Source organism: Bos grunniens, chromosome 1, assembly GCF_055505025.1.
Source record: "Bos grunniens cultivar Pamir isolate PY7600 chromosome 1, Bosgru_T2T1.0, whole genome shotgun sequence".
Taxonomy (NCBI): domain Eukaryota; kingdom Metazoa; phylum Chordata; class Mammalia; order Artiodactyla; family Bovidae; genus Bos; species Bos grunniens.
This window is the reverse complement of record NC_141165.1, coordinates 147,172,892-147,197,802: the sequence shown is the minus strand read 5'-3', so window position 1 is coordinate 147,197,802 and position 24,911 is coordinate 147,172,892. Positions and strand designations below refer to the sequence as shown.

The window sequence follows — 24,911 nt, the reverse complement described above, 5'->3', positions numbered from 1 at the left end:
TGACAGAATTCCAAAGAAATTTTTAGCAAGAATTGAGGGTTGTTGGCCCATCATCCACATTTGCCCTGAGTTTATTTTTGCCCAGTTAAGATGCAGGTGCTGTGATAACGCTCAATAAACATATAAACATGGTCTTCAATATTCAGTTAAACCTACCAAATGATCACTAAATACACTCCCTGAAAACAGGAAGCAAACCCTAGATTATTCTTTATGTGACCCTGTGGTAATACATTCTGTTGAATTTTTTTTTTTTTTAGTAGTACTCTTCTTCTTTTTTTTTAAATTTTTACTTATTTCTTTTTGTTTGGCTGTGTTGGGTCTTATTTGCAGCACATGGGAGCTTTAATCTATGTTGTGGTATGAGGAATCCTTGATTGCCGCATGTGGGATCTAGTTCCCTGACCAGGGCTAGAACCTGGGCCCCCTGCATTGGGGACCTCAGAGTCTTCCCCACTGGACCACCAGGGAAGTCCTAGCTCTACCATTGCCTGTTGATGAACTGTGTCTTCCAGCAGTTACCCCCTCCCCTTCAGTCTTGGTTGGACATGAGACTTGTTTTAACCAGCAGAATGGAATGGTAGTGACACTGGTTTACTTCTGGGTGTGAGACTTAAGAAGGCCTGGAAATTTCCCCTTTTGCACTCTGGGAAGGAAGCCATGGGGAGAAACCCGAGTGGAAGAGAATGGAGGCCCTCATTCAGTTGCCCTTCCTTGCGATACTCTAGCTGATAGCATGTGAAGAAGAATCACTTGGTCAATTCACAGAGTTGTCAGGAGTTCTAATTATTATAGTGCAGTTTGCCTCTAAGTTGGCTCCCAAAGTGCTCACCTCCCCTCTGGAATTCACATCCGTGCATAGTCTCCTCCCACTGTGCAGGAGGATGCTACAGAAAAGATGCATGTGATGTTTGAAGCTAGATCATAAAAGGCACGTGGCTTCTACCTTGCATACTTTTGCTGTGTTGGAAGCCAGCCGCCGGGTCGTGAGGATACTCAAGCAGCTCCGGAGACATGTACATGTGCTAATACGGACCTGAGTGTTCCTGCCAGCAACCAACACTCACTTGCCAGGCAACTAGGAAACTACTTGGAAGTGGATCCTGTAGTCTAGTGAAGGCTTCATTTGACTGGAGCCGTAGCTGACATCTTGACTGCACCCTTTTACAAGTCAGGATCACTCAGCTAAGCCACTTCCAGATTCCTGACCCACAGAAACTGTGAGATAAGAGATGCTTCCTGTTTGAAGCTACTAAGTTTGGGGATAGTTTGTGTGCAATAATAGATGACCACAACAGACGCTCCCTTGATGATTGTTTGTGGTCCTCTGGTAGTCCTCTGGTAGAAAAAAAATTCCTTCATTCTATACTAGATGGAGAAAGTGCTGCCATCACAGAAACAATTTGAAAATAACTATATAAATTATTCATCATCTAACAGCCTACAGTGGCCACTTGCCTTAAGGAACTATTATATTATCTAGCCATTGGTCTCAGGAATCTAGGAGTCTTATAAATATAAGTAGATCCAAACTAGGATAGTATTCCCCTCGAAACATATGTTATAAAGGCTAGGAAGAAAAATTAGAATTTTTAGATTTTGTTGTCCTCTTTCTTTTGGATGAAATGAGACTTTAAAAAATAATGTTTTATTTAAACTAAAGGCTTTAGGTTGAGAGAAGAAAAAATTGAAAATACACTTCAGTTCTTCGTCTGAAGTATCATTCCATCCCCAATTTTTTCTTCTTATACCAAATTTAATTCAGGCCAATTGAGCAAATATTTACTGATTCAGGATAGGATTTTGTGTAAAGTGTTGCTGAGTGGCCAGACATCATTCTTGGCTCACAGAAAGTGAAAGTGTTCGTTGCTCAGTGATGTTTGCTTCTTTGTGACCCAATGGACGTTAGCCCGCTAGGCTCCTCTGTTCATGGAATTCTCCAGGCAAGAATACTGGAGTAGATTGTCATGCCGTCCTCCAGGGGATCTTCCTGACCCAGGGCTTGAACCCAGGTCTTCTGCATTGCAGGCAGATTCTTTACTGCCTCTGTTGGCTCTTAAGGAGCTTCTAAGTATACAATGAGATAAACTGAGAAAAGAATTGAGGAAATTGAAAATGTGGATGAGGCTGTGAAGTAGACGATTTTGATTGTGGGGATTTGGGATCTAACCCTAGAAGTGAGTAAGGGCTATGTGATTATTTTCAGCAAGACTTTTCTGCTCACGATACTAATAGAAAGATTAACCTATATGCAAGGGTGATCTGGATTGAGAAGAGAAGGGGATTCAGGGAACTTCCCTGGTGGTCCAGTGGTTAAGAATCCCTCTTGCAGTGCAGGGGATGTGGGTTTGATTGGTGGTCGGGGAACTGAGATCCCACATCCCAGGAAGCAACTAAGCCTGAGAGCTGCAAAAACAACAAAAATCCTGCATAATGCAACTAAGACCCAGCACAGCCTAAATAAATAAATATTTAAAAAGAGAAGGGAATTCAAGTCTCAAGATGCTAGTGTGAAAGGCATGGGAAAGATGATCCTGCCCATCGCTCTTGTATAGATGAACACATATGTGATACCTCAATTCAGTTCAGTTCAGTCGCTCAGTCGTGTCCAACTCTTTGCAACCCCATGGACTGCAGCACGCTAGGCATCCCTGCCTGGAGAATTCCTCACCACCTCCCGGAGCCCATCTCATCCTTTGTTGTCCCCTTCTCCCCTCTTCAATCTTTCCCAGCATCAGGGTCTTTTCAAATGAGTCAGTTCTTCGATCAGTTGGCTTAAATATTGAGTTTCAGCTTCAGCATCAGTCCTTCCAGTGAATAGTCAGGACTGATTTCCTTTGGGTTGGATCTCCCTGCTGTCCAAGGGACTCTGAAGAGTCTTCTCCAACGCCACAGTTCAAAAGCATCAATTCTTCGGCGCTCAGCTTTCTTTATAGTCCAACTCTCACATCCAGATGCTGGTACAAGGGAACTCTTAGGGTCAAGTGCAGTGAAAGGGAAGCATGGGCCTCTCTTTTGAACCTGCATTCAAATGCAAGCCTTCACTCTGACACCTGAGCAGTCCAGGAAAGCTGCCTAATGGATCTTAGACTATGTCCCACCTTTATGATAGGAGCGCACAGGTGTGTATTGTAAAAGTTAAATGTTGTCAGTTAAATGAGAAATTATAAAAGTCTGAGTACTGTTCTTTCTCTTGTTGTAAGGAAAAAGTTAAAACACAGGCTCTTTGACCCTCTCTAATATGCAAAGTACCTTCTGGGACTTAGGGGTGTAGAGCAGGTGTCAGTGACTCTGCTTGCTTATGCTGGGAACAGGTCTCTGGAGGGAGTTTGAGCAGGTTAAGCCTTGAGCACTGGCTGAGATTTCCAGCTGGGAAACTTATGCGCATATGGCTTTGCTTCTAGTCTCTTCTATTAGATTATGGCTATCCTTTCTTTTTCCTAAGTGTTTTCTTTTCCACAATTAACAGTATGTGTTTTCTGTTTCTTACCTCCTTGCTCTAAATGAACAGTTGTTTTGTCTATAAATTAACAGAATCATAAGACAAAGCACACCAGTGCCTGGCCCAAACAAAAGCTGATGAGTTGAACAAAGCAATTTCCTTTACCCAACTGTCTGCTCTAAAATATATAACCCCAGACAAGACTTCTTTGTCAACTTTGCTGTCTTTGTTTTTTAGTTATGTGAAGTTAAAATTAATTGAACACATGTGGTCCTTTTAATCTAATCAACTTTGAGGGCATATGGGAGACATGCTGCTATTGTAGAAACTGAAATATTCTTGGCCATTATTATTTTGCTGTGTGTGCCGTCCACCTTTGTGGGCTTAAAATTGACCCAGAAATGACAGGCACCTATGAGTAGTTGTTTTAGTATTTGAAAGATGCAAAAATTCATATTATGTGAAAATTTTTTGAATAGAGGTACCCTACCTGTATATGAGTTCAGTTCAATTCGGTTGCTCAGCCGTGTCCAACTCTCTGTGACCCCATGGACTCCTGCACACCAGGCTTCCCTATCCGTCACCAACTCCCAGAGCTTGCTCAAACTCATGGATTTTCTAGTAGTCATGTATGGATGTGTGAGTGGGCTTCCCTGGTGGCTCAGCTGGTAAAGAATCTGCCCTAAATGTGGGAGACCTGGGTTTGATCCCTGTGTTGGGAAGATCCCCTGGAGAAGGGAACTGCTACCCACTCCAGTATTCTGGCCTGGAGAATTCCATGGGCTGTTATGTATAGTCCATGGGGTCGCAAAGTGTCAGACATGACTGAGCGCCTTTCACCTGTGCATGAGTACAGATACATGTTTTGCATTATTGGTCTGTATAGTTATAAGGATTGCTTGCACAAACCATAGGATTCAGAGGTGAAAGAGATGAAATCAGTCTGGATATTTCTTTGCACACCATTAATCATTTTTAATCAGATTAATGTTTCATGTAACTTTGTCCTTGGTACTCTCTAGCTGTTTCCTAAATGCATACTCAATTATTACGTATTTGCAGTAATATTATGGACTTTTATATTTGACCTCTTATTTATTAAAACTGTTTTGCCTGTATTGTATTTTTCTTTCTTCTTTTTAGCTTTACTGAGATAGAAATGACAAATAATCTTGTGTAGACTGGGCACTTGACACACGTATATGTATCAGTGCTGCCCTCTCAGCTTGTCCCCGCCTCTTTCCCCTGCTGTTCTTTACGTGTGTTCTATTCCTGCCCTGCAGACAGGTTCATCAGTACCTTTTTCTAGATTCTCTATAAATGCACTAATATTATGATACTTGTTTTTCTCTTTTTGACTTCACTCTATATGACAGACTCTAGGTTCATCCACATCGCTACAAGTGACCCAATTTTGTTCCTTTTATGGGCTTTTTTAAAGCTTGTTTGTTTATATGCATTTAAAATTTTTATTTTGTATTGGAGCATACTTGGTTAACAATAGGTTGGACATTTTAAAAATGAGAAAATGAGCCCTAAGTTAACAGAAAGACAGTGAGGATCTTGGCTAAATGTGGACACATCTATTTGTGTCTTCAGTCGTGTCCTGTCCTGTTTATTTTGGTATACCCCTCCCGCGTTTGTCTCTACATTCAGCATGTTGGTATAATAGTGACTCATACTTTAAACAGGGTTCTTGCACAATATTTCCCAACTCTGTATGAATGTATGCATATGACAGTATATTTACATACAGTGTCAGAAACAGACTTGGGCCACATTAATGGGAAATAGGCTGGTGCCCTGAAGCGTTTTCTGTCCCTTGCTCTTAGATGAGGTCGTCATTGTGAAAACACAGCAGTGCACGTCTTTCCCATTATTGCAGTGGTGTTTCATCAGCTGTGTCTTGCCTCTCAGCTCTTCATTAAGTTGTAATCAGAGAGCAATTTCAGCTTCCAGTTCTCTTTTCCAATTAAATTAGATATAGCCTCTAATATCTCTCATTATTACAAGAATATATGTTAAGAAACAGTTTGAGATGGGATTTTTCTTTGTATTGCAGAAAATTGTAGAGGAGAGACTATGTTATTTTAATCCAGAAAGAGAAATAGATTGACTTGGACATGCTTTGTTTCGGTTTTGATGCTGAAGTGAAAGTTATTTAGAACTGAGAATTAGTATGCTCTCTGCATACTCAGAGCTGTCACCAATTTGAGGGTTGTTTTTTTTTTTTAAGTTTATGATATATTTTCTTTTTTAAAAAAAATATTTGATCCAAGTATAGTTGATTTACAATGTTGTGTTAATCTCTGCTGTACAGCTAAGTGATATGTGGAATCTAAATTATGACACAGATGGATCAGAAACAGACTTGAACACACACAGAAACAGACTGGGACTTCAGCTTTGTCATCAGTCCTTCAGTGAATATCCAGGGTTGATTTCCTTTAGGATTGACTGGTTTGGTCTCCTTGCCGTCCAGGGGACTCTCAAGTCTTCTCTAGCACAATCGAAAGCATCAGTTCTTCAGCTCTCAGCCTTCTTTATGGTCCAGCTCTCACACTGCACATGACTACTAGGAAAACCATAATTTTGATTATACAGACTTTTGTCAGCAAAGTTACATCTCTGGTTTTTAATACACTGTCTAGATTTGTCATAGCTTTCCTTCCAAGGAACAAGTGTCTTTTAATTTCATGGCTGCAGTCACCATTCAGAGTGACTTCAGAGCCCCCCAAAATAAAATCTCTTACTGTTTCCACTTGTATTTGCCATGAATTGATAGGACCGGATGCCATGATCTTAGTTTTTTGAATGTTGAGTTCTCCAGGGGATCTCCCCACCCAGGGATTCAACCCAGGTCTCCTGCATTGCTGGCGGATTCTTTACTGTCTGAGCCACTCAGGAAGTCCTTTTAAACTTTTGGTTCTTTTTAATTCAAAATTTCAAACATGTGTAAAAATAGAAAGAATAGTGTATTGTATTCCCTCTGTGCTCATCACTCCAATAATTATAAAATCTATTCGCTCTTGTTCTTGGAAAAGCCTGGAATCCCAGTTCTCTACCTTACCTCCAGATGCCATGCATTATTTTGGGCAAGCTCATCCCTTTTGCAGCTGTAAATTGATGAAGATAAAGTAAAGTAACACATGTTATTTATTGACTTCTGACTTACATGTTTAAAACACCATTTTAACAACACTGCATAATTTGTAGCATGTGTTCTCAGTCGCTTCAGTCATGTCTGACTCTTTGTGACCCTCTGGACTATAGACCACCATGCTTCTCTGTCCATGAGAGTCTCCAGGCAGGAATACTGAAGTGGGTTGTCATGCCCTTCTCCAGGGCATGTTTCAGACTCTGGGATCAAACGCAAATCTCCCACATCTCCATCATTACAAGCAGATTCTTTACAACTTAGCCACCGGGGAAGCTTTTTTCAAAAAGAAATATCCTGGAGAATTTGATTAAAAGTTGATTGTTAAGTGTTGAAAGACCAGAAAGAACAGTAAGCAAATTCCTTTCAGAATTAGCATGAACGCACACAACCCTGACCATTAACCCTGTGTTCAGTCTTTTACTGGCCACATTTGATTTTGTGGTCTGGAAATATCCTTGGGCATTTGGTACCTGGTGGTGGTGGTTTAGTCAAGTTGTGTGTAAATACAACTTTTGGCATTCATTAATCCCTTGTCCCAGGTGGCCTGGTGCAAAATGATATTCCAAGGGGTCCCCTGTTTGTCCTTAATATTTCCAACGAAGGAACGTTTTTGTAGGACTCTAATAGTATGTATCTTAAAGATATAGTTTTTACATTTTTGTATATGTAAGTTCTTGGCTTTCTTAAATATCATCCGTATCTTTTCTTGGTTTGCATATTTAACAACTTAAATGTCATCTTGTCTGAGATTAATATTTTTTCAATTCAGATAAACAGAGAAATGGAGACTCTAGGTTTTTTAAATTTAGAATGAAAATGTTCTGATGGTGACCAAGTTTTTAAGGTATTTTCCTGGGAAAGCTAATTATGTTACCAACCATAACCTTCTAATATGGATCGAAGATGGTTTCTACTCTACCTCTCCTGGTTGTTGGTATTTGAAATTTCTTCAACTCACTTAAATTTTTTAAATTTATGTACAGATAGATTTGCTGTCAAAGATACATATTTATATGGCCAGAGTAGTTAGCTGCTTGTTATAGATGCCTGGCCCAGTCAGATGGGCCCCCTTAGCCTAGGGAGAGCCTGACTTTTACATGTATTAACAATAATCCATTGCTTTTTTTATAATATACTGTTATTGGTAGGGCTTCTCTAGTGGCTCAGACAGTAAAGAATCTTCCTGCAACACAGGAGACCCAGGTTGGATTTCTGGGTTGGGAAGATTCCCTGGAAAAGAGAATGGCAACCCACTCCAGTGTTCTTGCCTGGAGAATTCCATGGAGAGAGGAGCCTGGTGATCTATAGGTCCTGGAGTCACGACTCCAAAGTTGGACATGACTAAGTGGCCACATCATACTTCAGAAAACAATGTTAGATGACACTGAGGTGCTTATTTTTCTCAAAAGCTTATGATCCAACACTAATATCATACCATTCAGGTTATCTTACATACACATTGATAATATCCAACGGGTGCTTAATATATGCTAGATTTCCCTATGTCTAATGGATTCTGAACTTAGCCAGAAATATTTGTTACCTGTTGATCAAGCACTCACTGTGCTGTTACAGTGCTGACCACCATTGAGGGAACAGAAAATGAATCATACAGTCCCTGCCTTCAAGGAGTGTGTGTATAGTCTAAGGGGGCAGGAAGGTGCATCATTATAATAGGTGAGTGGCCGGTGGTCAGATAAAAGTGATGGCATAAAGTGCTTTGGATTCAGAGATTGAAGAAGGGATCAAGAAAGGGAATATTAGTGAACCAACTTTTGAGCTGGGGCATTTTTCTTGGGTTTTGTTCATTCGGAAGGAAGAAGCTACCAGAATAGCTTATGTTTAAAAGGAGGGGGGCTTTTTAGACTTGGGCTTTTTAGACTTCACTGGTGGTACGGTGGATAGGCATCCACCTTCCAGTGCAGGGAACATGGGTTCGATCCCTGACCCAGGAAGATTCCACATGTCTCGGGGTAACTGAGCCTGTGCACCACAGCTACTGAAGCCCACAAGCCTTGCCTGCAACAAGAGAAGCCAGTGCAATGAGAAACCTCTGCACAACAGTGCAGGTAGCACCTTCCCCTCCCCGCCCCCAGTTCGCAACTAGAGAAAGCCCGCACGCAGCAAGGAAAACCCAGCACAGCCATAAATAAATACATATTTAAAAGTGGGTGTGCTTATTGAAGGAGACCCATCACTCCTCACTGGAGTTACAGGTAATCAGGTGGTCCCTGTCTCATCCGCTCTGTATCTCTGTGACTTGGGTCCACAGACGTCTCCTCCTACTATCTCTCTCTGTCAATCTTATTTTCTTGCTTCTTCCAATTGCCTGCTTGCCGTCCCCTCATGGTTTTGCCAGGCACCACCTCTGGCTGTGACTTCCCCTGCCTGCCAGCCTTAGCTAACCAGAGCCTGGATGTGTTTGTTCACAACGCTTAAGCAAGGAGAACGTACTTGACAGAGTGCTTTCCTCTGGCTGTCATCAGCTTTGGGGCCGGAGCTGCAGAGTTAAAATATGGGCACTTAGGAAAGCTCTTGCTGAGAAAGGGGGTGGGGGCTGGAGGGCTGCAGAGAGGGGCAGGCATGTTGGCAGCCTCCTGACCAATTCAGCCAAGTTCATGAAGGTGGAGCACCTCGGGGAGGCTGCGAGTGGGGGTCTCATTGTATTTCCTGCCCGTGGAAAGTATATTTGCAACGGGGAGGTGGTGCACATATGTACTTAACCCGAATGTCAGGCACACTGCGATAAATACCAGAAAGCATTCCTGAAGTGGGCGAGAAGGATTCACATCTATTACACTGTGAGTGGAGAAGGTTTGCCCACGGGGGAGGACCCTCATGGACCTAAGCATTTGAAGTGCAGAGTAAGGGTCTTAAGAAGAGTGTGCTTGTTGCACAGTGAGTATGTTTATTCAGTGACTGCCTTGTGTAATTTTTAGGAACTGTGGACTGTCTGCTTTTCAAGGAACTGACCCAAGCCTAAATTTGCTTCTGCTATAAGTATTGATTACTGAAGCTCTCATCATCTGAATTTTTTTATAATTAAAAAAATAGTGATCAGTGGAATCAAATAGGAGACATTTTGGAAAAGGATGGGGGCCCTATAAAAATCAGGCTTTGCTAATACCTGCTGTTTTAGCAAATTCTCAGCAATGCTTGTTGTGTGAGCACACCGTGATGCAACATACAAATGAAATAGCTTAGGGATCTCAGATATTTTATTTCCTATGTTAAGGCATGAGAAGCCACAAAGAAAACATAGAATGCTTGTCATAAATTATTTGTCTCATAACGTAAAAATGCTTCTTTGTCTCTGGTCATATACTGGCACTGTTTAATAAAAAATGCAGTCCAACTCTTTGCAACCTCGTGGACTATAGCCCACCAGGCTCCTCTGTCCATGGACTTCTCCAGGCAAGAATACTGGAGTAGGTAGCCATTCCCTTCTCCAGGGGCTGTTCCTGATCCAGAAATAGAAACCGGGTCTCCTGCATTGCAGGCAGATTCTTTACCGTCTAAGCCACCAAGGAAGATATATAGTATTTCAAATTTTTGTCAGAAATCTCAGTATGGTTTATATTGTGGTTTTTTTTGTTAGGTTTTTCTTTCTGACTTGGAAGTTCCTTGTGCTTGTGGTAATCACTGTGCCTAATTGGAACTAGATGTACTTCAGAAGAAACTGCGTGTCTTTAATGTTTGGTGTGCCTCCCCCCTTTTAAATAAACTTCCTGAATTGAGAACAGCAATTTTTTATTCTCTTTGGCAAATTCGAATTAATAGCTCCTTGTCGCAGGATAAAAGTGGCTGCTTGGGTGGAAGTTGCCACTTCCCTTTTCATTGTTAAGCAGTAGGCAAACCATGCATGGGATTCATGTGGTTTCGCAATCTCCTCAAACTGTCTGTCAACAATCCCCAATGTCCCCGTCCTAGAGAAAGAAGGTGAAGCACAGGAAATAACACATATGCCCTAGATTTTAGGATGGAAACTGGAAGGAAATTCTGTGTTTGGCTGATCACTTTGTAGAGCTCTGGTGGCCTTCAGGGAATAAGCCCTGTCTTCTCTGATCATTTTATTGTTATTGTTCAGTCGCTCAGTCATATCCAACTCTTTGTGACCCTATGGACTGCAGCTCACCAGGCTTCCGTGTCCTTCACCATCTCCTGAGTTTGCTCAAACTCATGTCCATTGAGTTGGTGATGTCACCCAACCATCTCATCCTCTATCACCCCCTTCTCCTCCTGCCCTCAATCTTTCCCAGCATCAGGGTCTCTTCTGATGAGTCTGCTCTTCATATCAGGTGAAGTTTTGGAGCTTCGGCTTCAGCATCAAACTTTCCGGTGACTATTCAGGATTGATTTCCTTTAGGACTGACTGTTTTGAACTCCTTGCTGTCCAAAGGACTCTGAAGCGTCTTCTTCAGCACCACAGTTGGAAAGCATCAGTTCCTCAGCACTCCTTCATCTTAATTGGTCCATGTGCAGTTCACTCTGCTAGAAGATTACCCACCAAATAAGTTACTGTTTTTTGCACCAGTTATTACCTTAGGACACTGAGATGGAAGGCATGTGAACCAGCCATATACGTATATACATATTTTTTTCTTATCAATATGTACCCTACAGATAGTTGTTTGGTTTTGAATTAAAATGAAGAAAATATGACTTGACTGTGCCTCCTGAAGGCATAGTCCTCCTTGGTAGAAAGCGAAGGCTCCTGAGAAAAGCCTCAGCAGGGTAGTATTTCTGTGAAGTGGCAGCTGGAACCCCTTTAGAAAAATGCAGTAACTCACACTTTACTGCACACAATGTCGTGTCCCTCAGGGCAAGCTCTCTGGTGTCACAGAGTTTATGACTCATGAATGCTGTACTTTTTGTGATGTAATAAACAAGACGAGGTGGTGGGAGAATTATATTCCTGTCCCAAAAGCCACTTCACCTTTTATTCTGTTGGAAGAAAAAGCCATGGGGATATTAAATTTTAGTGGCATTTTCAAGTTGAACATTGTCTGTGACGGAAATGCATGCGTTGAAGTGTTAAGCTACTTAAGAACAAAATAAAATCAGGGGAAGGAGCTGTTTCCGTGTAGACCTAAGTTGCTGGCGAGGGTTTTGGAAGAGTAAATTTCTCAATATGCATCCAGGATCTGATTTACATATCCGTCTCTGTGTGTTTACATAGCTTGTTCCTCCTGGATTGAATTTGCCTCAGACTACACTGACCAGTGGCTCTGTTTTTTAGAGCAGTTTTAGATGCTGCTCTAAAAAACAGTTCTCTTGTGGCTCAGCTGGTAAAGAATCCACCTACAATGTGAGACCTAGGTTCTATCCCTGGGTTAGGAAGATCCCCTGGGAGAAGGGGAAGGCTACCCACTCCAGTATTCTGGCCTGGAGAATTGCATGGACTAAGGGAAATCCTGGTAAAGACAAGCGTATTGAGCCATTTGGTCCATTAGGATCCCCGTGACTCAGGGCCTGTGTTTCATCGTTATTACCACGTGTTTTGTGAGGGACAATTAGAAGCTGCCTGCCAGACTTTGAGTAATATCAGCATACTGCAAAGTTACTATGATCAGGGGAACTGGTGTGTAATTCTTCAAAAGGTCTGATTATCTCTACGAACATATTATATATAGGGAAGAAGTGCTCAACATTTTTTTAAAAAATGAGATAAAATTACCTATATTTTTTAATTGAAGAGAAGATGTGTGGAAAATTATCAAAGGAGAGTGCCTGGGAGAAATTTGAAAGTAGAGACTGCTGCTGTTGCTAAGTCGCTTCAGTCGTGTCCGACTCTGTGTGACCCCATAGACGGCAGCCCACTAGGCTCCCCCGTCCCTGGGATTCTCCAGGCAAGAACACTGGAGTGGGTTGCCATTTCCTTCTCCAATGTGTGAAAGTGAAAAGTGAAAGTGAAGTCGCTCAGTCGTGTCTGACTCTTAGCGACCCCATGGACTGCAGCCTACCAGGCTCCTCCGTCCATGGGATTTTCTAGGCAAAAGTACTGGAGTGGGGTGCCATTGCCTTCTCCAAAAGTAGAGACTAGTTAGGATATATTCAGTCTACTACTATTGCTGACATCACTTAATCCGTGATAGAGGAACAGGGATGGTTTTTTTAAGTAATTGAAGTAGTTTGTGAAATATTTGGGATCTTAGGGTAAGAGTACAGCATTTTGAAGATAAACTTTTGTTATAAAGTGTTGCTAAATGAACTAAATTATGTAGAATCTTAACGAAGTAATCACATAACATTTTATCAATAATAAAATATTCCTGTTCAGTAGAAAATTGCCTGAAATTTTATCTGTGATTGTTAGCACTGTAAAATCACAGATGATAACCACTCTGTCACTGCACTTTACTAACACAGGGCTCGACACATCATAGGTACTCAGTAAAATTTTAGTCAGTTGGATAGTCCCTGGGATTCTCTAGGCAAGAACACTGGAGTGGGTTGCCATTGCCTTCTCCAATGCATGAAAGTGAAAAGTGAAAGTGAAGTCGCTCATTCGTGTCCGACCCGCAGCGACCCCATGGACTGCAGCCTTCCAGGCTCCTCCATCCATGGGATTTTCCAGGCAAGAGTACTGGAGTAGGGTGCCATTGCCTTCTCTGAGTCAGTTGGATAGTACCCATACATTAAGGTAGGGGTTTTCATCCATTAAAAACTTACTGAAACTGTACAATGTACCAGTCACTATTTTAAGTTCTGGGAGGGGAACAGTGAACAAGAAAAATGCAAAGTTGATGCCCTTGTTGAGCTTATATTCTAGAAGGAAAGACAGACAATAAACGATGCAGGACACGGGTTTCATCCCTGGATCAGGAAAATCCCCTGGAGAAGGGAATGGCAACCCACTCCACTATTCTTGCCTAGAAAATTCCATAGACAGAGGAGCTGGTGGGCTGTGTAGTCCATGGGGTCACAAAGAGTCAGACACGACTGAGTGACCTTTTCACTTTCACACTGACCAGCGCTCTTTTTTTTTTAGAGCAGATTTAGATGCTAGCAAAATGGAGAGGGAAGTGCAGAGATTTCCTCTGTACCCCCTGCCCTGACTCATGCATAGCTTCTCCCCTTTTCTCAACATCCCCCAGCAGAATAGTACATTTTGTACACTATTTATTTACGTATATTTCTTTTTGGCCGCTCTGGGTGTTTGTTGCTGGTCTTGGACTTTTCTCTAGTTGTGTCAAGCTCAGGCTACTCTTTGTTGTGGTGCGTGGGCTTCTTGTGTCTGTGGCCTCTTGTTGCAGAGCCCTGGTTTTAGGCATTCAGGCTTCAGTAGTTATGGCCCAGGGGCTTGGGCTTCCAGGATGGCTCATCAGGTTAAGAATCTGCCTACAATGCAGGAGACTTGGGAGACGTGAGTTCGATCCTTGGGTCAAGAAGAGATCCCCTAGAGGAGGAAATGGCAACCTACTCCAGTTTTCTTGCCTCAAAAATCCCATAGGCAGAGCAGCCTGGTGGGCTGCTGTCCATGGGATCACAAAGAGTCAGACAGGACTGAGCACAGCACACAACAATAATGGGCTAAGTTGCCCTGAGGCACGTGGGACCTTCAGTCCCCAACTAGGGATCAAACCCATGTACCCTGCATTGGCAAGTAGATTCTCAACCACTGTGCCACCAGGGAAGTACCATTGATGAACCTCCATGGACACATCAGGATCATCCAAAGTCCGTAGTTTACCTTAGGGTCCACTCTTGGTGTTGTACATTCTATGAGTTTGGACAAATGTATAATGACATGCATTCACCACTACAGTATCGAGTATAACAGAGAATAATTTCACTGTCCCCCAAATCCTTTATGCTCTTCCTGTTCATCCCTCCTTCCCCCTAATCGCTGGTAACCACTGGTCTTGTTACTGTCGCCCTGGTTTTGCCTTTTCCAGAATGCCACATAGTTGGACTCACACATGTATTTTCACACTGGCTTCTTTCACTTAATAGGCAACTAAGATTCCTCTATTGGAGAAGGAAATGGCAACCCACTCCAGTGTTCTTGCCTGGAGAATCCCAGGGACGGGGGAGCCTGGTGGGCTGGCGTCTATGGGGTCGCATAGAGTCGGATACGACTGAAGCGACTTAACAGCAGCAGCAGCAGCAAGATTCCTCTGTGTCTCATGGCTTTATAATGCCTTTCTTTTTCCTGCTGGGTAATCCGTTGTCTGGATGGACCACAGTTTTCACTCATTTCAGTGCCTTAATTTTTTAATAGATTTGGCCTCGGGGTTGGGATAGGATAAGGCAAGTGAGGCACTCAGGAATTAAGATAAGTCATATTTTCCTGCACTATTTAAAGGTCAAAAATTAATGCCCCAAACTCCACAGTGAACAAAAGATCAACATTTTAAAGACAGAAAGTTCCCTCTGAACGTCACTGACAATCATTAGCAAAATTCCTTCTATCCATAACCCACACTGTGGACAGTATCTTCGTGCTCTGAAACCTGCTTCTTCCCCAAAGTCACTGCTTCCCTCAAAGCCTTCTCAGGTCATTCTTTCCTTGCAGCCCTCCCAGCATTGACATAGGGATATCTTCCTTCTCCTGAATTTTCACTTCCAAACCATACTTTCCTCCTCCTCCCTAAAAAACATCCCCCACCCAACCTGTGGATGGACTAGTTCCCACCTGTCCTCCACCTGTTGGAGGCATCCACAGGGCTCTTTCTGCCTCAGGGGCATCCCCCTCAATCCTCAAAGATTTTAGGCCCTCACTCTCTGTCATTCAGCCAACTGCATCTTTAGTCATTCTTAGCTGATTTTGATATCAACCTAGATGTTCCAAGATTCCAGTTTCTCTGTTCCTTGGTTTTTATTCCTCCAGTGACCTTGCTTTCATCATTCTTCAGCCATTCCCTCTGAAATTCATATTATAGTCCTTGCAGATACCAGTGACTGTACCTCCTCCAGAATCTTAATTTCAACTCTGACTGTCCAACTAATGCTTCTATCCAACCCACTTTTTTTTTTTTTTTTTTTGGTAGCTTTAGGACAGAATTCTGTAGCCCACAGCAGGACTCATTGATACTACATTGATTTGGCTGTGATGGGTTTTAGTTGCTGCATGTGAGATCTTTCATCTTAATTGAGGGGACTGATCAGGGATCAAAGCCAGGCCCCTTACTTTGGGAACGTGGAGTCTTAGCCACTGGACCACCAGGGAAGTCCTAATACTACAGTCTTTGAACTGTGTATCCCACTCTTCCTGCATCCCCACTTTAGATTCTATTATAACCCATCATTATAGCCATTTCCTTGCTTCTGTCCTCAGTTCTCTTATATTTTCTCTCTTCATTGTATTTAACTGGCAAAACAGCAACTCTGGTGACATGCAAGATTTATACAAGGGCAAGACCATTTTAGAAACAAATTTTTATGTTTCTGTTTTTCCTTCAAATCTCTTCTCATTATTATTAATAAATAGAAGTGATCTGATATTTTCATAAACCCATTTCAGTTTATCAAGTTTTACATTTCTTCCAAGTGTTCAGTAAACACCATGACTTATTGAGAACAGTAATCAGAGTGAAGAGCTGTAGTTAGTTATCAAAGGAAGAGATTCATAAATGCAATTCTTTATCTAAAGATTCATGATAACTTTTATAAATTATTCTTATGTAAATTACTTTGAACAAAGAGAGGAATTTTTACAGAGAGAGCTTGCTATGCGTCATATCCTGTGTGTGAAATGTTTGCCTAGTTGACTAAGACAGGGTTGGGTTGAATTTCAGTCACGGTAATATTCTCAGGTGTATTTACCACAACATTATTTAGGGGAGATATCCCTGGTGATCCAGTGGCTAAGACTATGCTCCCAATGCAGGGGTCTGGGGTTTGATCCCTGGCCAGGGAACTAGTTTCCATGTACTGCAGCTAAGACCTGGTACAGTCAAATAAATAAATAAGAATATTTTAAAAAATTATTTTGGGCATTACAGACTATCTTCACACCCATTTACTTTGCGTTGAAATGACCCCATACTTTTAATAGGGCCCCCCGGCAACAGACTACAGTCCATAGGGTCACATTGAGCAGGACTGAGTGACTTAGCACACTCGCACCTCCTCCCTTTCTTTTTTATCTCCCCTAGAAAATATGTTTGAACAGAGAAGTCTGGCAGGCTACAGTCCATTGGGTCGTACTAAGATACAGCTAAGTGACTAAACCACAAAACCACTAGAAAATAGGTTAAAGGACTTCTTTGGTGGTCCAGTGGTTAAGACTATGCGCTCCTAATGCAGAGGTCCCAGGTTCGAATCCTAGTCAGGGAACTAGATCCCACGTGCTGCAGCTAAGACCCAGCACAGCCAAATAAATTAAAAAAAGAAAAAAAAATGTTAAGCTGGAATGGGCGTTTATAAAGTAGGAGTACGTGTAAAGTAAAAGTTAGATTGTGTCATGTTTTGAGTGAACGATCGTTTTCTTTACCCTGAATTCCCCAAAAGTGTTAGTCACTCTATCATGTCCAACTCTCTGTGACCCCGTGGATTGCAGCCGACCAGGCTCCTCTGTCCATGGAGTTTTCCAGGCAAGAATACTGGAGTGGGTTGCCATTCCCTTCTCCAGGTGGGTCTTCCCAATCCAGGGATCAAACCCAGGTCTCCTGCATTGCAGGCAGTTTTGTTTTTTTTTTTAACTGTCTGAGCCACCAGGGAAGCCCAAGCTTGCCTACCGAATATACAGAGCCAGCCTGAATGTGTAGGGCCAGCCTGTATATATATAGGCTGTATGTACGTAGATACCAAATGTGTAGGGCCAGCCTGTATATATATATATAGGCTGTTTGTACATAGATACTGAATGCATAGGGCCAGCCTATACCCCATGGGATAACAGCTGTGGTTCATCGGGTGCCTGTGTGCCAGCCCTGCCTCAGGTAACAATGTACCCTCTCTGTGTGCTCTCCCAGGTCTACCCTGAACTACAGATCACCAATGTGGTGGAAGCCAACCAACCAGTGACCATCCAGAACTGGTGCAAGAGGGGCCGGAAGCAGTGCAAGACCCACGCACACATGGTCATTCCCTACCGCTGCCTGGGTGAGCTGACCGGCCTTGGAGCCGGCGTTGATGGGCCATGGGCTTTGGGCATAAACGGGAAGGATGCTCTAATTATTAGATCAGATATGCAGGCTCTTCCTTCAGCATATTGCCACTCTGTATTGGACTATATTTTGGACTCTTATTCAAGTATCCTGTGTCCTAACAATAAAGGAGCAGTATTTCCAGGCTTCCAGCCTCAGAATGAATTTACCTAGTGTGTTTATTTTAATTAAAAATCTTGGGCCTCTTCTACAACTGCTGAATGAAAATATCTGGTGGTGGGGCCCAGGAATCTTAGTTTCACTGATTTCTGTAGGTGATTCTCCTGTACCTGAATTGTCTAGAATTAGTAGAATTCACACCTTGTATGTTTCTTGACATATTCTTCATAGAAGAGAGAGCCTAATGTACATTTTGCTAATCCTTAAAAAGCACTTTCTACAACAGCCCACCACTCTTCCTGTTTGATGATAACTGGGGAATTAGAGTTGAGCAAATTTTGTTATTCTGCTTACATCAAACTAGAGGAAGCAGTTTGATCACTCAGATTTAAATATGTGCTTTCACTTTTTACTGACTTTGACTTTAAACTGTTGTTCTAAAAACTGAGTTGCTTTATATGGTATTGTGTTTTTTCCTCTGGAAACACTATCATACTCCACATTTAATCTGTCTTGGTTATTAGTTTCTTCCTGCGTGATTTCTTTTTTTTTTTAATGTAGCTAGGCAATGGGGAAATCAGCAGCCTTTGATCTGATAGCCAGCATCTAGATGTTTTCCACAAGTATATTCATTGGCAAGGTGGTTGTAAATAAGGACATAGGGATTTATCTGAGAACAATGTGGACAAGTATTGATACACATTCCAACAATGTCTTGTAAAAACTAAAAAGGGTCTTTAAAAAAAAAGTCCCCAACAGCAAACTTAGAAATTCAGAATGACAAAGATTCTGTAATACTTGGGTCAAACATGAATGTTGTAAGAACCTATTGATTACTGTAGATGGCTGCACACACTTTGAGACATTAATAGGAAACTGGGCTAATCTCCAATGAATGAAGATTTCATCTGGTGGATTTATGATAAGATATGCAAAACCAGATTCTTAAACATTTGGCAGTTAAAGAGTTTCCTGGTTCCTAATTACAGAAGACAACACTTGTGATGTGTTTAGCCACTTTCCCAGGCCTGGTATAGTATCTGGTGTTAACTTAGCACATCAACAACACCTCTTCTTGACTACTCATGGGACTAGATGATCATTATATACTTCTAGTAGGCCTATATCCACATTATATACTTCACCTGGCCTATATGAACCTTTTATCATGTTTTCTCATTTTATGAATCTCTGGTATTTTTCTACTGAACCCAAAATTAGAGCTTAACGTGACAGTGACAAGTGGATTACACGATGCCTCCAACTTTGTTACTGAGCTTAGATTAGAATTAAGAATTGTAGGTACTACCTCACTCCTAGGTGATGGCAAATTTTCCATAAGTTTTTTTTTTTTTCCCCTGATTTTTCAAATTGAACAAAATATTCTTTAAATTGTGTAGTAGTAGTGTTACTTGCTGAGTTGTGTTCAACTCTGCAACCCCACTGGACTAGAGCTCACAGGGCTCCTCAATCCATGTTATTCTCCAGGCAAGAAAACTGGAGCAGGTTGCCATTGCCTTCTCCAGGGAATCTTCATGATTGAATCCAGAGATCGAACCCAGCTCTCCCACATGACAGGCAGATTCTTTGCCAGCTGAGCCACCAGGGGAATTCTGTAGTGCTTTACAATTTTCAAAAGTTTCACAGTCATGATGTCATATAATCCCATAACAACCCGTTTTTTGCCCTGCCCCATACTGTCCCTCCCTTTTCTCTCTTCCCACTGGTAGCCAGTAGTTTGTTCTCTTTATCTGTGAGTCTACTTCGCTTTTGTTTTATTCATGGGTTTGTTGTATCTTTTAGATTCCACATATAAGTGGTATCATACAGTATTTGTCTTTTTCTGTATGACTTACTTCACTTAGCATTAATGCCCTCCAGATCTATTCATGTTGTTGCAAAAGGAAAGATTTCATTCTGTATCTAAAAGTATTACAAAAGGTGGTACATAATATAACCCTAATGAATATGTCTTGCTTTCCGGAAAAGGAATAGAAAAACACGTGTATAATTTATGTATTTTTTTAATTCCATTCATACTGCGTGGTCCCAATAGTTTGAATATTGTTTGTCTAGTTTTCTTCCTCTCCTTTCCCTTTTGTTCCTTTCTTCTTTCCTTCCCTCTTTGTGCCTCCCTAGATTGAACATCTGTTACACAGAGAGGTTATCAAGCATTTTGTAGTTGCATAGGGAACCCATTGAAATACTTACTCTGTGAGGCAGGTGATTGTTGGATTTTTCAGTCTCACTTCACTGGTACAAATATTGAAAGTCACCAAGATTGAATTTCTTGCAGTAACTCACACATCAGTTTAGCAGTAGAATCAGGACCAAAGCCCAAGGATTTTTGATTCGCAATCCAGCATTCCTTCCAGTATCAGCAGAAAATTGTATTAGAGCCAATAACCACCTGATTTATAAAATCAAATCATAGAGGAAAGACTATGAATTGGAGGCAATAACGAACACCTAAAAAAAATCCCACTGTAGATATGTCTCATAAAGGCCACAGCCATATCCCTAGAAGCTCCATGATTCTCTTCGTGTGATCAGGTGTCCACTTTATGGTGGGGATAGACAGCCTTCTTACATATGGGGCTTCTCAGGGGTGGTTTGTTGTTCACTAGCTAAGTCATGTCTGACTCCATGAACTGCAGCACGCCAGGCTTCCCTGTCCTTCACCATCTCCTAGAGTTTGCCCAAGCTCATGTCCATTGAATCGGTGATGCCATCCAATCATTTCATCCTCTGCCACCCCCTTCTCCTCTTGCCATCAGTCTTTTCCAGCATCAGGGTCTTTTCCAATGAGTTGGCTATTCGCATCAGGTGGCCAAAGTATTGGAGCTTCAGCATCAGTCTTTCCAATTTCAGGTGGCTCACTGGTAAAGAATCTGCTTGCCAATGCTAGAGACATGGATTCAGTCCCTAAGTCAGGGAGATCCCCTGGAGGAGGAAATGGCAACCCACCCCAGTATTTCCAGTATCCTGGAAAATCCCATGGACAGAGGAGCCTGGAGGGCTACAATCTAGGTACCACTGAGCGACTGAGCACACAGGAACATTTATGTGTTACCTCCTGCTTGAATAAAGAATTACCATAAGTACCATCTAAAATTGCTGGCTGTATCCAAATAAATCCTTTACACAAAAGAGATTATTTTATTAAAGTTAATTCTCAGACTACCTGGAAAGCAAAATAAGATTGTCTTTAATATTAAGCGTATTAAAATTCAAAACAAAGCTAGAAGAGAGAAAAATGCCTGTCACATTCAGCATGTAACCTTCCTGACCTTCTTATCAGGTGCAGGGAAAGTGCCGCCCTAGGTTGTTTTTCTCTAAGCCATGTATTTGCCGTGGGCATCCCTGCTCTACAGTGTCTTGTATCCCTTGTCTAGATGGAAAAAGTGCATTAGGTTGCTGCTGTCACTTTCTTCCCATGAAGTAGATGATTTCTCTTGGGAGTCAGCTGGCTTTCTCATTTCACGCTTTGCTTTTAGTTATGCCTCAGGCACCAGACGGTAAGATTGTCTTAGTCATTTGAACATTTTATTAATTATCTCATACAGGATTCAAGCACATCGTTATTATTCAAGGAGAATATTTTCTTTGCAAAATGTTTGACTCCTTTCCATTTGGATTACTACTTTTCCTGGTGTCATAGATCCATTATTGAAATTGATGCTTTTCTGCATTTGCCACTGTCCAGTAAAAGCTAATAATTCAATAATACACACAAAAAAAAGATGAGTAGAAACTCTGGAATCATCTGCTGCTCTGGTTGCCATTTTTATATGAAATACCAGCACTGTTTGAGTTGTATATATGTATGGTGACTCTCTCCAAGAGATAATGGGATATGAAGTTTTTTTAAGTTGAGCTTATTAGAGGTTCTTCATACAAGTAAGTTATGACCTCAATAATGTACTGTTTGCTTTTATAAACAGCAGCTTAACTCATGAAAAGTATATTCTGTTTTTATTGCTTGTATTTTTTTCTATTGTTTTTAGATTGTTTCCATGTATACAAAGAGATAGACAGATGCTGACATCCAAGAAAGTTAGAAAGTCACCTGGAACTTAAATTTCACGTGGTCACATTTTCACCCACTTTATTTAAAAAGTAACGTCCCTGGTGGCTCAGTCGGCAAAGAGTCTGCCTGTACTACAGGAGACTCGAGTTCGATACCTGAGTCAGGAAGATCCCCTGGGGAAGGAAATGGTAACCCACTCCAGTGTTCTTGCCTGGGAAATCCCATGGACGGAGGAACCTAGTGGGTTACAGTCCACGGGGGTCGCAAGAGTCAGACACGACTTAGCAACTAAACCTACCCACCTACCTTATTTTAAAAGAGCAAAAATGCCTTTAGATTTAGTAACACATCAGCTAGAGTGGATGTAGGATATTTTGAGTTTTTAATTTCTCTGTGTATTTGGAATCAGTACTATCATATCAGATCTGATGGTCTGGAAATATTTACTTTTCTGTGCCAACCAGTAAACAGCTGCTTCCTAGTTACATCTGCATAATTTCATCTTGGAAATTGTTGGCTTGCTGTTTTAGCATAAATTTAATACGCTGGACCATGATGTTTCCAGCTTTTAACCTCACACTGTGTCTTTCCTCATAGGCTTTTCCTGGTGTGACTGAGTTGATGTGATTATGATAGGGAGTCAAGAAAGAAATGGACGTCCATCAGAATTCTCTTTGCACTCTGGGAACGTCTTTTTTAAGTGATTTGCTGCTTACCATCACTTTCTACCTACAACCGAGAAAGGAAACTGAATTTCCTTTTTGTGTTTACAACTCAATTCTCATCATGTTATTTCTCAAAACAACACATTTGAGATCTTTTCTGATTTTGTTTACTGTTTTTTTCTAGCAAATAACTTTTCAAAGGACTGTTGTGGAAAATACAACTTATATATGACAATTTTGCAAGATTTTGGGGGATTTAGGGCACCATGGTTAGCTTTATACCATACGAATAACTGTAACCAGAAAGAGAATATGTCAGAAAAACTCTCAGAGTGGTACAGACAAGTATTGTTATGTTTCCTAGGACAGGAGAGTGGCTTAAACCCAGGGTAACAAATGGAATTCAGTTAGTTAACTCAGACTATGCCACAAAGCCCTCATTTCCATTATATTTTAATTAGCTAAATACATTTTAAATTTTATATAAATAATATGTAAAATATATTAGACATGAACTTAATGCCATCACAAAGTATAGGAAATTTTTGATGTATTTCTTCTTTAGGAAAAGAACTGAGAAATGCTTTTTTGTGGACTTAAAAGAATTTTATTTTTGATCCTGTGAATTAGGAACAGCATATCTCTATAATATCTCTGAATAGTACCCGTTAAAGTATAACTATAAGGTTTGTCTAGTCAAGGCTATGGTTTTTCCTGTGGTCATATATGGATGTGAGAATTGGACTGTGAAGAAGGCTGAGCACTGAAGAATTGATGCTTTTGAACTGTGGTGTTGGAGAAGACTCTTGAGAGTCCCTTGGACTGCAAGGAGATCCAACCAGTCCATTCTGAAGGAGATCAGCCCTGGGATTTCTTTGGAAGGAATGATGCTAAAGCTGAAACTCCAGTACTTTGGCCACCTCATGTGAAGAGTTGACTCACTGGAAAAGACTCTGATGCTGGGAGGGATTGGGGGCAGGAGGAGAAGGGGACGACAGAGGATGAGATGGCTGGATGGCATCACTGACTGGATGGACGTGAGTCTGGGTGAACTCTGGGAGTTGGTGATGGACAGGGAGGCCTGGCGTGCTGCGATTCATGGGGTCGCCAAGAGTCGGACACGACTGAGCGACTGAACTGAACTGAACTGATATTTCTTAGAAAGGGAAAGGTTAATTATTTCAAGCTTAGTGAAGTGAAATTTGGGGAAATAATTTCTCTGAGGTAGTTTAGCACATTTTTAAAAAGTAATTTCATATTTGTATATCATGAAAGAATTGACCATAAAGCATTGAGGCATGAAGTATGCACAGAAAGAAAAAACCATGAATGTTAGAAATGTCATAAAGATGACAGTCCATGTGAAGCCCGAGTAAAGATGTTTTTCAATTTCAGTATCAAAGGATATGATGACATGTTCAATTTTAGTACTCAACAGAGCAAGCTCTCAATGTAGAGTCTAGAAATAAATTGTTATCTTTGTTTATCACCCTAGTCACAAGCAGCTTCATTAAACTTTCCCTCTCTTCTACATCCCTTGATAAGTGTCAGCTCTTGCTGGTGGTGCAATATGTCCTTCTTTTTCCACCCCCTGTCACTGAGTCTCAGGCTTTAGCTGTGAAACCTGATGGTGAAGGGAAGTCCCAAGGCAACAGCTGTGCGGCAGTCTGGAGAGAAGCCAGTCCAGATTGGAGGAGAATGGGGCGGATCCCAGGAGGGAGGGCTCCAGGGAAAAAATAGCACTGATGGACCTGCCTGTACTTGAGTGGTTGTAGAATTCTGGTACAGAGTTCACAAAAGATGCAGTACTGATGGGTGCAGAGAAGATGAAGCAAATATAAAAATGCGGCGAGGATTAACTTTATGTAAACAAAAAGCTAAATTTAAAAGATAGCAAACAGTTACAAGATAAAAGGAAAGGAGATGCCATTCCCCGGGTCTGAGCAATACAGATGCCATAGTGAAGTGAAGTGAAGTCGCTCAGTCGTGCCCAACTCTTTGCGACCCCATGGACAGTAGCCTGCATCAAGCTCCTCTGTCCATGGGATTTTCAAGGCAAGAGTACTGGAGTGGGTTGCCATTTCCTTCTCCAGGGAACCTTCCCAACACAGGGATCCAACCCAGGTCTCTCACATTGTAGACAGATGCTTTACCATCTGAGCCAGCAGGGAACATAGACATGATAAAAAGTATACTAGAAGGAATGTGGGAAGGGGAGGAATGGACCCACCTTCACATATGGAAGACTGGAAGGGGGAAAAATCAAAGAAAATACTATTTTATACTATTAACTCAGTACTACTTACGTACAGAGTTCAGCAGTAAACTCTGTAGAGACACAGCTAAATGATTTTTATTAACCTCTTTTTACTACAGAGAAATTTATCAAGTTGGCCTGTGA

General features: G+C 41.5%; 1 protein-coding gene and 1 non-coding gene across 9 annotated transcripts in view; both read left to right on the top strand.

Moving 5' to 3' along the window:
- APP (amyloid beta precursor protein) overlaps nucleotides 1-24,911 on the top strand; it is a 311,691-nt gene that overhangs the window by 77,484 nt on the left and 209,296 nt on the right. For all 8 annotated transcript variants that reach the window (XM_086412582.1, XM_086412572.1, XM_086412568.1 and 5 more), the window contains exon 3: nucleotides 17,522-17,651. In XM_086412582.1, the coding sequence (XP_086268708.1) occupies nucleotides 17,522-17,651 (130 nt within the window). The remainder of the gene's footprint in view (nucleotides 1-17,521; nucleotides 17,652-24,911) is intronic.
- TRNAR-CCU (transfer RNA arginine (anticodon CCU)) lies at nucleotides 16,811-16,883 on the top strand. The gene has a single exon. It is a non-coding gene; the product is annotated as a tRNA-Arg (tRNA).